The sequence below is a fragment of the Varanus komodoensis genome, unplaced genomic scaffold (genome assembly GCF_004798865.1).
Source record: "Varanus komodoensis strain SLA01 unplaced genomic scaffold, ASM479886v1 scaffold38, whole genome shotgun sequence".
In the NCBI taxonomy this organism is placed as follows: domain Eukaryota; kingdom Metazoa; phylum Chordata; class Lepidosauria; order Squamata; family Varanidae; genus Varanus; species Varanus komodoensis.
In genome coordinates this window covers 6,184,919-6,198,263 of record NW_025335909.1, presented here as the reverse complement: position 1 = coordinate 6,198,263, position 13,345 = coordinate 6,184,919, and the positions used below count along the sequence as shown (strand labels likewise).

Below are 13,345 nucleotides of genomic sequence, written 5' to 3'. Positions count from 1 at the left end.
CCAAGGCCAGCATGGACAGAAAGGTCATTCGGCTCTTCTGGGGAAACAAAGTGACAACCAGGCCGCAGCTCCATCACGGCCCCCAGGAAAGGGCATCCCGCAACCTTAGGGTGACTTGAAGAGGCCCACGGATCCGTGGCAGGCAGGGGGGCCCTCGGAGGGCCAAATGCTCTCTGCAGGCGCGAAACCCCCCGTGCACAGTGCCGGCGTCAAACTCTGGGACTCGGCACAGACGAGCTTCCAAGTCTCCCAGCCCGACAGGCACGCAGACGCACACGTCTTGCACCCCCAACTCCCAGCACTCGCTTCTGCCCCACCTTGTTCCCTTCTACAGTAAGAAACCATTTCACCCACCCAGCTAGCTCTGCCCGGCTGGCTCTGAATGGAGAGCCATTTAAGAAACGCTGCAGCTCAAAGCCTCTGGAGCAAGAAAGACGGCCTCTCTCCTTTCCAGTTCTGGCAGGGAAGAGATCTGAAGCCGAAGAAACTATTCCCTCTGCTTTCGCCTCGCTGTGCAGTGACAGTTGAAAGCAGGGACGAGAAGGGTCGGGAGGAAGGCTTTATGGCTGCATACTTACATTTTAATGTTCTCATGGTACTGCCTCGTGTCTGAAGGCTGGTTGTACAGCGGCTGCAACGAGAAAGGAGATTTGAAGCGTAAAGCACCGTGTGGGCTGAAGGCATGCCAGAGTCAAGAAGTGCCATTCTTAAGACACCCAGAAGCTGGAGGCACAGGATGTCCCTGCTGCTTGGAGCATCAGTGCCAAGGCCCAACGTGAACTATCGCCTCTCCGTACCCTCCCGCCTCCATCGCCTACAGCACTTCCCCTCCTTGTCTCCCTCCTTTCCTTCCCAAGGTGTTGCTTGCTTGCTTGCCTGAGTCACGGAGGATCTAGCTTGTTCAAAAACAAGCCATTTGCAACACAATGCCTCTGAAGCCCATGTGTGACACAGCAGAGTGCCGCAATCAGAGAAGCGCCAGCTGTCGCTCGCTCGCTTCTTTGTGGGAGAAAAGATGAGAAGCGCACCTGGGGGCACCGTGTGCGTTTGCGTGCGCACAAAGGGAAGAAGGACCTCCTTGGCTCGGTGGACCGGCGCACGCTTTGCATGCAGACGGTCCCAGGTGGGATACCTGGCTGCACAACGGTCTTGGGATGGAACAAGGGGAGGCTGAGATTTGGGGAAGTCACAGCTTATCCGTGTTGACACTACTGAATTGGAGGGTGTGAATGGGCTAACACAGATCCTGTTTTAACACAAGATGCTTCGATGTGTGACTTAGCAAGGAAAATGGTTATTTCTATGAAATTTACGGAGTAAGGGATTCATGTTTACTCAGAAATAGGACCTTTACTTAGCAGAGCATCCCCCAGAGTAAATCTCACAGCTTTGGGAATATAAATGCCTTATACCACAATCTCATCAACAGAATTTGCTCAGTGGGCAGCGCATTCATGCGCAAGGCCACCAGCCCGCTCTCTGATGGATCCCTGCCCCCCATATATTGGCCTGAAACTTATCTGAAGTTTCAGTTGGCGCTGGAGTTCAATGCTTCTGGAAGGAAATTCTTCTAAAAGGGAAAATATTTTATAGGATGATTTTTTCATTATTTCCCCATATTTCTGTTTTCTATTAGAAAAAGCAAAATTGCTGTGATTTCAGAGGGAACTGTGCTGTGATTTCACAGGGATTTCCAAGGGGAAATCTCAGCCATTACAGTAAAGGCTTTTTCAGCTTTCCCTGGGACCAGATGCAACTCAGCCCTTCTCCACCTGCTTTTCAGCCTACACATTCGAACTACAATACTCCTGACCACTGGGTACCCCAGCTGGGGCTATTGGGGGCTGAATTCCAAAACTTCTAACTGCAGCACAGTTGGGGATTTGCCTGGACCCATCCTGAAGACCAGTTCTGTATTTTCCAGACTTCTCAGAAGTTTGGGAAATCAATCTAGTTATTTTGCACCAATGCTTTTGGATGCTTTGTTTAACCCACTCCTCTCTGTCTAACATTATGTATTTAAAATGAATAATTTTCAAAATGAAAACAACAATAGAACTGAAAAGAAATCATTATTGGAAAATGGAACTGTTTCGAGCTATATCTAATACGGCAAGACTGAAACCAAAGAACGCACAACTTTAAAAGCTTCTGTAAGGTGCATTTTCAACACGCACTGGCGGTTCTTACAGCACACAACCTCCATTAAGGCAACTTAACAGGGAACAAAAATATACAAGATCCAAGATCTCCAGAAAACCAGGCAAGGTGCTACGAGACGCGGGCGAACTGTGGAAGGAGATGGGACAAAAGGAAGAAGCGGTTTCAAAGATGTCTGCTTAGACAGGAACTAAAGACCGTGAGCAGTCAATTCAGCAGCGCTGTGATCTTCTGAAGTATGAGGCTTGGGGGCACAGAAATCAAGTTCTGGCTTTGTGGGATTTTTGTCTTATCTTTCAGATTTATGTTAAAATTTCTAGCCCATCCTTTCCCCTTCCCACAGGGGATCCAAGGCGGTTTACAGGGTCCTCCTCTTCTCCGTTTCATCCACACAACGGCCCTGTGAGGTGGGCTGGGCTGAGAATTTGCGATGCGCCCAGAGTCACCCAAGAGCGCCACGCCCATGGGGGGGGGGAGATGAGTATTTATTCATTTATTTGGAGTTTTTGTATGCCGTCCCATTTGCACAAGCCTCGGGACGGCTTCCAACATAATCAACAAACACTCATACAAATAGATACATATAAAATCTGGATTCGCCCTGGCTATAAAAATTTTATCTCTGGAGTCCCAGCCCAACCCGAGCCACTATGCCAGACGATGGGTCCTGGATGGAGGGAGGGCCAATTTGCTTCCAGCCTTTCCCCAGAAGCAGATATAAAGCAGATTTATTTATGCTCTTTCATTGTAAGCCATCCTGAGGCTTGTTTGCGATTAGGATGGCATATAAATGAAGGAAGGAAGGAAGGACGGAAGGAAGGAAGATCGGAGAGAGCTCCAGCTGCTGCCAGGGGCAAAAAACTTGGGTGCTGACTCTCTCCCTGCCTTCAAAACAGCATTTGGCTAAAGGGACCGACTGCAGCTTCTGACCCCTTTGTAAATCAAGCCTGCCCCACCCAGAACTGAAGCCAGAGCAAGCCTCTCCTGCTTCAGCACATCTTGGCTAAATCAGGCCTCCTTGCCCAGGAGAAGGCGGTTCGGACCCTGCAGGCCACAGCGGCCACTCAGATCCGCAGCCCTGCTTGGTCAGACGTGACTCACGCCTAGACCCATGAATCACCCATCGAGCGATGGCCGTGCTTGGGCCATTTCCAGATGAGTAATGCAGCCAGAGCCTTTGAAGTTTAGCACCAGTCATCGGTCAGGAAGCTGCAGAATGCCCCTCATTTCATGGGGTCACCAGGAGAAATTCTCCCTGCCTGCTGAGCAAGAAGAGAAGAGAAAGAGCAAGTCTTCTCTGGAGCTTCCTCAAAATGTTTTCGGGGTAAAAGTTCAGGAATGAGTGGCGTGGGAGGCCGGCATCTTGGGAGTCGGATTAAGCAAGCGGGTGCAAGTGTCTCATCAGCGTACAGGGAGGAGGTTTTATGCTTGAATAACCCCCCTCAACCCACCCATGTCTGGTATAAAACCCTACATCGATCACTTTCCCTGCATGCAGAAAACTAGCAATTCAGGGAGAAGAGTGTGAGCCTAATTTTCTCTCTGAACATGGATATTTTCTATCTTCAAGGAGATTTTTGTATGCACGAGAGGACTTTGAGAGAGATGGAGACTGCCATGGAAGCTCTTGTGCATAATGCTTCCGCTACGCACAAGAGATCAGTCCGGGCTGATTTCCTGGACAGGCTGTCCAGGAACTGTAGGGAAACAGCAACTGCTGGAATGATTCACTACTTTACTTTGACAAATGCAGAAATAGGTTCAGGGGTTGAAAGGACAACTAGACAAAACAAACTGGCCTGCAACTTCAGTGTTAAGTGGCAAAATGAGGCCCCTTTTAAAAGTTTAGAGAGGACCTGCAGCTCCGGAGTCCTTCCCCCGTCCCCATTTTCTCCTCCTGCCCCCTCACCTACTTGCTCTGCTCTGCATCAGTCCTTTTCATGCACTCACCCAAGATGTGCAGCAACGGCCTCTCCATGATTCTATCCCACATGGAGGTGGGGTGGAGTATGTGGGTGTGTTTCCAAGGCACAGAGAAGGAGGTCAGGGGCAGGCAGCCCTGCCCAGGGGCGGATCCAACCGGTGACGCCTTCCCACCTGATCCTTTTCCTGCTGAAGGCGGGAGCGAAGGGCCAGGAAAGCATCTGCTCTGCCCAGGTGCTTGTGCTATCTGGGAAGGGCGTGCGGCTCGGTGGGGGAAGAGCAGGGTCTTTGCAAAATGGACAGGGCTGGACTCAACTCCTGGCCTCCCCCGTTCCGTATGAAGCAGCTGCCGGAAAGACGGTTCCCCGGCTGAGATCCTGGAGCGCCTACACAACGGCAGTGGAGCCCAACACACAGGGACGCACGACAGCAGTGTCTCATGAGCACGCCAGCTTCTGAGGGGCCTTCCTCAGGAGCCCGTTCCCCACAAGCTTGGCTGCAATCCCTACAGGAGCTGGGGAGAAATGGCTGTCCCCAGCAGCACTGAGCTCGTTTGCACGACGGGGCCTGGCCTGGCCTGTTACACATGAGCAGGAGACAGGTAGAGCACTCCCAGTTTTACTCAGCAACCCACAAGCTGCTTCATCACAGGGTGTCTGAACCTGCAACAAGGGCTTATTTAGGAGCTAACCACCTAGCAGTTAACCCAACAAAAAACCATTGTCTAATCTTTGGGGTTTTGGCCCCTGACCAACCCTGCAGTCCTCGTTCGGATGACTTGCTAAGGGACCTAGAATGGAGCAGCTGCTTGCTAAGTAAAAACAGAAGTTGCAGCTGCTCTCTTACTCACGTACAAAAGCCCATGACTTGTTCGACCCATCTGACGTTGTGTGACACAAATAGTGTGTCCTGTTGTAGCACAAAGTATTTTGAGGGGGCTCGGTCTTGAAATAGGACCCATTCGTTTTACTAAAGAGCTACTGGTAGAGAAGAAAGCTTAGAACTGGTTTATGAATAGGGATCAACACAGCTGTTGGCATTTCGGGACGTGCGATTATGTGAACCTGCCGTAATGAATTCCTGAGCGTCAACATTTACGACACCACCACTGGATGAGAAACCAGTCTTCTGACCTGGTATAAGTATTCTGTATTTCCCTGTTCTGCAATGTAAACACACATGGGAAAGAACCACCACAGACAACCAGCGCAGAGGAGGGAGAGCAACAGCCGCAGCGTCTAAAAAGCGCAAAAAATGATGGCAGGAGCAGGTGCCACTCCTGCTGCTGCCCAACCTGGCACTCGGCCCATTGCTTAATGGTGCTGCGACAGGATCACGGAGGCCTCTAACACCACAGCCGGAGGAGAAGAGGGCTGCAGCAGGCAGATGCATTCCTCAGCCTGGCACACCGCCCCCCCCTCCACGGTGCGTTGGACTAGAAGGGCCATCCTCTCCCACTGACTTGGTCCCGTGGCCGGACAGACCGAGATATGGCAACGCCGCAGGCTTTGGGGTTTAAGAGTCTAAGAAGAGCCACGCTGGATCAGGCGAGGACTAGTCTTGCGTTCTGTTAACTCAGTGGCAAACCAGCGCCCCGTCGGACACAAGCAAGCGGGCGTGAATGCAGCAGCACCAGATCACCCCGATTCTTCAACAATGGGTCCATGGACCGGTACAAGAGGCGGGATACCGCCGTGGCGACCAGCAGCCATCGCTCGCTCTCTCCTCCACTGATCTACCCAATCGCCTTTCAGGGTGGCCCAAACTGTGTGACAGGGCAGTGAATTCCACAGTTGTAGTTACGTGCCGTGGGAAAGTCCTTCCTTTTATCTGAGCAGAATCTCCCGCTATCAGCTCCGTGAGACAAGCCCTCTGGGTCCTAGGATCACGAGAGAGGGAGAGAATGGCCTCCCACACCGTGCATCATTTTGTGCTCCAGGGTGGGCACGAAGAACAAGATGGAGGCTCTGCTAAGCGGCTGATCTGCAGGGCGTTCCATGCTTGGCTGCCCGAGCATTTACCCAACCGAAGTGTCATATGGAAATTAATCACAGCCACAGCTGCCAATTCACTTCCCCACATGCAGGGGAAGTGCAACCATTTTTAAAAAGCAAAACAAAACGATGACTTGGTTACTTTGACCCTGGTTGGCACGGTCCTTCTATGATGAAAGGAGTGGAGGGGCTGCTTTGGGAAACATTTTGCCTGCGTGCGCTTATGGAGTAATTTCATGAAGCTCTCTGAACAGCGGGAATAGTTGCACCCAAATCCGGGAATGCTACTCATGGGATCAGCCGTTCTTTGCTTCCTCGTGGCTGGGGCCTGTCTGACACACACATTTCTGAAGACGTCCATGGAGGGAGGGGCACAGAGGAGGAGTGCCGAGCCTCTTTTACCGGCAGGACTGACTCCAGGGCTGGAGGAGCTCTTGGGGCTTGCCTTCCAGTGGCGGGTGGGGGCAGAAATACAAAATCAAACACTGGAGAGCATGGACACATATTTTAGCTTAAAGCTGCAGTAACTAAGCCTCAAGGAAGGCTTGTCCATCTTTAGACTGGGACCAAAAATGTGCAGCAGCCAAGAAGCCACCGAGCAACCGCTGCTTGGGCATGAGGCCGAGAGAAGGGGAAACACAGAGGGTCAGGCTGGGCCTCTGGTGGGAGGATTTGGCCCACGAGCCTCAGGTTCAACACATCTATCACAGATGGAACTTTGACACTGACTGGATTCAAACAACGTGAAAACTCACACTCAAGGGTTGCTGCTAAACTATGGGCTGTTGCCAAAGCATGGGTTATTGGCTTGTCTGAACCCAACCATCATAACAAACCATGGTGAACAACCCACAGTTCGAAACCCACAACAAAGCGAGGGTTCTCTTTGTGGGTTGTTCACAGTTAATGAGCCATGGTTTGTTAGTGCAGCTGGGTTCAGCCAATAACCCGCAATAATATATCCTCCAGATATACTGGTCTAAACTCCCATAAGCACTTTCATTTTTGGCTAATAGTCCTTGGCTAACAGCCATGATCAATTCTGGCTATGCTGCCTAGGTCAGACAGGAGTTGCAGCCAAAAGATACGTAACACCCCACAGGAATTTCAAATAGTTCTTAAGATAACCATAAAAGGAAGCTCTGGCCCAACCCAGTTCCTTCACTGAGAAAAGCACAATGGAGAAAGAAAATCCACCTTGTTTTCCTTCACAGGGAAATGACCACCTGCGTAGCCCAAGCTGCCTGCACAGAGCTCTCTGAGCGCTATTTCTATGTAGAAGCCCAGGGAACCACCAGGGGTTGGGGGAAAGGGGATGGAACTGGGGCAAGAGGAACAGCACAGGGCCGCAGTGGGGTTTTGGCCCCAGGTCTGATGGGCTGTGCCCTGCCTCAGATCTCTGTCCAAGGCACCCTAGATGGATGGTGCAGCCTAAGGCTAAAAACAGGGTCTGGGGACCACTCTGCTCAGGGAAGGTGCTTTCCCCCAATTCTGGGGAACCCGCACCCCACTCTGTGCTGCCCTGTACCATTATCAGGTGGATGAAAGCCCTGCGGTGAGGAGGAGGAAGAGGAGGGGTGCGGGGAGGTCTGCTCCCTCCAATTCAGCCGCACCTGCCCCAGTCTGGATCCAACCCACATTTGTCAGCACTGATCAGAGCAAGAGGACACATCAAGAAGCAATTCTGCGCAGCTCCATTAAAAATACACCCAGGGCAGCAAGCCAGTGCTGAAGGACAGCTTCTCATAATTTCCCTTTGCTCCAGTTTGCAGCAAATACTGGAGAGCGTGGGAGGAGGGAGCCCAGAACCTCGGAGAAATGCTCCGCCAGCAGGCAGGTGTTCCTGGGTCACGGAGAGCCCATCCTGCCCGGCATCAGGCCAGCAAGACTTGCCAGACAAAGACTCCTTTGCCAGTGTTGCAACCGTGCAGATGTCTGGAGTGAGTCTATCTTGTCCTCAAACATTTGGCTGCCCTCCAAAACTTCAAGGCTGACAGATAAGGAGGGAAGGAGGGGCAGAAAGAAAGGAAGACTCAGTTCACACATGCGTGCACGCTCACGCAGCGGGGGGCCGGGCCGCATGTAAGACTAAGGGGCAGCCCGTGGCAGAGTCCAGCCTGTCTCCTTGGCTTTTTACTGTCACGTCCCTCGGATGTCGGAGGGTCGCCGGACTTGCAGTTCTTATTTCTGGTTGTCTTTTGCAAGTGCCTGCTTGCTACTGCCTGCTCTAAGGAGTCCTCCCTGATACACTTCCGGTGTCATAAAGAGCAGCAAAGGAGAATAAGAAATATACAGGGGATGTAACAAGAAGATACCGCCTGTCTGCTGATCTGTACACCGTTACGAACAACTGGGGGAGAAAGGTCACACATATGGGGAGCGGGGGGGGGGAGCAATGAGTAAACGCACCCAAACGGTGGAAGGACAGTATCCCCCCCTTGGCAACGCGATCCTCTTGTTTTCCAGCGTCAAGCTGACACTTCAGAGTGTCATCCACACTTTCAAAACTTGCCCAACTCTCCAGCTACTTCAGAAAGGGGCGAAATTAATCAACCCCCGCCCTTCCACGGCTCCTTTCTATTCGCATAATTTCTCCCCAAGTCATTCGCAGCTGTGCTCAAATTACGTGACAGACACCCTCTTCTTGTCAACAATCCTATCGCATAGTCCCAAACACAAAAGACTGACAAAGAAAGTAATTTTTTAAAAATATGACCCTGACGGCATATTTTCGAGGCACTGAAAAGAAAAGCTGAGGAGCAAGTGACAGTCCTTCTGTTTTGGCATCCGTGGAATGACAGTCGTGAAAAGTGAGTGCTCCGGGCTCGTCTGCAGCTCTTGCTCAGTGGCCTGGGGGCCAGCTGCGACAAGCCGCAGGCAAACAGGTCTCCCGGGTTCAGATGACACGAGGACCCATCATGGGCAAGCACAACCCCGCGACAAGCCACAGGTTCTCCTTGTGCTTGTTCCCAAAATTAAGCCATCCTGCAGAAAGCACCCTGGATTTTGGTGGGTTGCCATGTCGTGCACACCCAGGCCACACACGTTTAGAAAAGCAAAGCCAGACTTACCAACTCCACCTGAGGTCCCAGTCCTTCTAGTATTCTGTGGGCCGCTTCTGCCTTTTTCTGCAAAAATAGAGGCAGACACATGAATACCAAGAGGGGGAAGAAGGGAAGAAACAAGTACGTGGAAGTTAAGGCTTCATGGACCGAAGCATCACCTGGGAGGATGCTACTGCCAGCTTCCCCTGCTCCGCCACGTACAGGGACTCTCATGCCCCCCCCAGGCGCTGACAAGCGTAAGTCGCTTCCCTCCCCACCCTTCCCTGAGGCAGGAGGAGAAAGAAAGGCTAGAGGCACCGAGAGAGGAAGAGCGGGTTCCCCAGCCCATGTCACTGGCCAAGAGACGGGTCTGAACGCCTGCCAAGTGGAAAGGAGAGACCACCCACACTCACGCAAGCGTCAGAGCCACGAGCACAAGCGCCGAGGAGCACAGAGGGAGAAAGGTTAGGAGGTACCTGTGCCCATGCCTGCTGGGAGCTCTCGTTTTCCCGGCATGCATGCCTGAAGGAGCCCTCCCGGTCCTCTCCTCCTCTTCCGCTGCCCCGCACAGATAAATTCTCTTTCACTTTCGGAGTATTGGGATGCTGTACAATTACCTCAGCTTTGCCATGCCCCCTTTCCAGGAAGGGTTCTTCTGTTGAAATTGTGATTGTTATACTCTGGCCTCTGCCCTTGAGTCATTCTTCCGCATCCTTTCTCACTGCTCATTCTCTCTCTCTCTCTCTCTCTCTCTCTCTCTCTCTCTCTCTCTCTCTGTGTGTGTGTGTGTGTGTGTGTGTGTGTGTGTCTGCTCTTTTCTCATCCAGCTAATTACATCGGGCCAAGCAGAGAGAGGCACAGAAACAGCATGCCCGAACGGCACACGTCACAACAGGGCTTGGACGGCGCACACTGCAGCAAAGCGAGTCTAAATCAAGGCCAACCTTTCCGCCAAACAGGGACGCTCCCCACAGGCTGTGCCCAACGGCCCTGCAACTCCGGGCTCCCAAAGCGGAGGAGGAGGAGAGGAAGCAAAGGCGAGGAGGGCCCAGCTCCAGAAGGGGCGGCTCGGAGGCAGCTGCAAATGGGTGAAGGGGCGAGGAACGCACAACAGCAGCCGGGAAGGTGTCCCCGCCCCCCGCAAGGGTGTGTATTTAGGAACCCCGATCAGAGCTCTGCTGCCCTGCAGCCAGCATGCAGCTCCCCAGCGGGCGCCCCCTCGGGGTCACGACGACGGACCGGGAGGTTCAAATCCCCGCCGCGCCTCTACGCTTATGACCAGAATCCTTATTGCTGTGGGTGACTCTGAATGTGCAGCCACGTGAGCACGGTTAATCAGAATCTTGTGGTGTGCCTCATGTGATTATTACTGGGCCTGTGGGGGCGTAGCTTCGTCGCGGAGCACATGAAGCGCAGGCAGAAGGCCCCAGTTCAAACCCAGGCAGCATCTCCAGGTAAAAGCTCCCGGAGAGTAGCTGCTGCCAGCCAGTGTTGGCAATACAGGCTAGCTGGGCCAAAGGTATGATTCTGCCTGGAGTAACTTTCCTATTAAGCTGATTTGCTGTAAGACCCCAGGAAAACCCAGGCACCACGTAAGCTATAAAAAGACAATAGCATTTGTTTGTTTGTTTGTTTGTTTGTTTGTTTGTTTGTTTCAAGAATGAGCTGTGGCTTGGACTCAGCCGAGCCCCTCCGCAGGACACGCAGGGAGAAAATGTTTTAAGCTTCTGCAGCAAGCCGTAAGCCGTATTTGGCACTAGAATGACCCACAAGGTGTGAGCAAGTGTGGAGATAGCTTGTCCGCCCTGCCCCAGTGTCTCTTCGCCTCCCCACGTTGAGCAAACGGACTGAGGTGGAGCAGGGCACAGGAAGCTGGAACGGGTACGCAGCCGGTCTGCTGTTTGACCACCCGGAGTTAAGCTCTACCATTCTGGATATGGCAAATTGCTTCTTTAGTGGCCTACAAAGCTCTTCTCTCAAGTCTGCCCTCACAACAACCCTGTGAGGTAGGTTAGGATCACCGTCAGTGACTAGCCCAAAGTCGACCCGCTCGATCATGGCCAAGCAGGGACCCAGACATCTCCCAAGTCCCAGTTCAACAGCTTAACCACTACACCACCTTGGCTCTCTTGGCACACAACTGTGTTTTGTGCAAAGCACGGGTTGCCACGATTGCATAAAAGAGCAGAATGGGGAGCTGCCAGTCTCCCTCACTTATAGGCGGAGGGAAGAAGAGGAGGGAACGTCGCCACTTCTCCTAAGGACAAACCGTGATTTATAATTACGCCTTAAAGGGGCCAATGAGCCATCCCAATGACTTGCGCTCTAATAAATGAATAAATAATAAAGGGGGGGGGAGGATAGGGAAATACCCTATGCTGAAGCAATCAGTACAAAGTCGGAGGAAAAGGTTCAAACTAATGGGAAAGGTAAATCAGAACAACATCGAGCCTTAGTGGTCAGCAGGAGATCAGACCAAGAGTCCATTTGCTCACACAATAGAAAACCGGCTGGCCACTAAACGTCACAAGGAGGACACGGGTACATCAGCACCCTCCTAAAAATGTTTTAATAAATAATAAATAAATAATAAATACCTCTGTTCCCCTGCACACTGCCTCTGCTTCTGGAGGCAGGGGAGAGCCATCAGCCCGATATCCTCCTCCTCCATCCAAACCCCTTTCAAAGTTGCCCAAACGGATGGCGGCCGTGACATCCTGGCGACGTCAAACACGAACAACTTGCTAGTGAGCGTGGACCCGACCCACTGTCCACACCCGCGTGCAAACCCACTGCGCCAGTTAAATGGCCTCAGGCAAGCCCTGGCCACCCGCAAAATGAGGACAGCCATTCTGGACTACTCTGCAGGGCTGTTGTATGGATAGCTGAGACCCTGTTCGCATAGTGCTTTCAACCCACTACAGTAAGATATAGCAAGAGCAGCACGGCTGCGTCGATTCCCACAATGACCGGCCTGATCGTTTTACTGGCTGAATAAACCAATCCTCAGGTAACGTGAAGTACATGGAACGTCACTCCAAACCGCAATAAATAACCGACAGCTACACATCTGACTGTAAGAGTATGCATTTTGAATTTTGAAAAGGAAATGTTTAATGAACAAACGGGTTTGAAAATGTGAAATGTTCTGGCAGATAATGTCCAAACGAGGGCCTGCCACTGCATGCAGCTTCACAGCACTGCGGTTTCATTCGTGACTAAAACTGGTGCTTCACACCAAAACCTTTCACATTTTAAAATCTGTTTGTTTAAACCTTTGCAATATGTAAAACGGAAATGTTGTGAGGTTTCACAACAGGAGCAGTATCTAGAAAGGAAGACGAGTAAGGAAAAGCATCTGTGACAGACAAGGATAAAGAGATTTTCAAAATGTGGATCCAACTGGAAGTGCTGAGGATGAGTCGCTGCCTAGATAGGCTGGACGGCAACAAACGCAATGGCAGTATTTGTCAACGGCTTGGTCTGGCACTGCTGCTTTATGGCACCGTTACAGGAAATGCTTATTGGAACTGGCCAGCCCATGTATATGAACACTCGTTATTGCTGAATAAATATAAAATGGAGGGTTCTAAGCTAGAGTGGATTAGGGAACTGGATTGCCCCATCTTACCCACTCAATGGGCTGACGCTTCGCTGACTCCACCTACTGCATATATGGATCCTAGGCTGCTTCTTATTCAGCAAAAACTTTTATTTTGTGTCTAATGGACTTCATAATATCACACTCACACCGGTCTTTCTAATTTGGCCAACTGGTGGACACGCAATGCAGCTAATGTGTCTTTTAAGCACATGTTTCGGTAATGTCCAGTTGTTGCTGCTTTTTGGGAAGAGGTTATTATGTAGATAAATTTTGTACTGAAACAGCCTTTAATATTCACCGATGCACATGCTTTTTAAAAGTATCCACCTGCTTCTTGGAAATTCATGAATAGTCAGCATAAGTGGATTTTCCATGGCCTTTCAATAGCGAAAAGACTGGTATAACTATATAGGGAAAATAAAGGATCAGCTCCCGTAATACAGTGGATGGCAGACCTTATGATGCCGCACAGGCACCACCTTGAAATGGGACGCTTAGCCCGCATTGTTGAAGGCCGTGCGTAGTTACTAGCAAGGTAAATGCTTTTCAAATGCATGCAGAGATACGGATATGTACAAATCTAAGCTGCAGGTCCCCGGACTTCAGCCCCCATGCCCAGC

General features: G+C 51.4%; 1 protein-coding gene across 3 annotated transcripts in view; it reads right to left on the bottom strand.

Annotated features, from left to right (window-relative positions):
- Positions 1-13,345, bottom strand: part of NCOR2 (nuclear receptor corepressor 2) — a 268,387-nt gene that overhangs the window by 133,673 nt on the left and 121,369 nt on the right. For 2 of the 3 annotated variants that reach the window (XM_044440471.1, XM_044440470.1), the window contains exons 7-8: positions 9,149-9,205; positions 579-631 (exon numbers count right to left, since the gene is read on the bottom strand). In XM_044440471.1, coding sequence (XP_044296406.1) covers positions 579-631; positions 9,149-9,205 — 110 coding nt within the window. Of the gene's footprint in view, positions 1-578; positions 632-9,148; positions 9,206-9,597; positions 9,705-13,345 lie in introns of those variants that run through there. The other variant, XM_044440472.1, reaches the window with a different exon arrangement.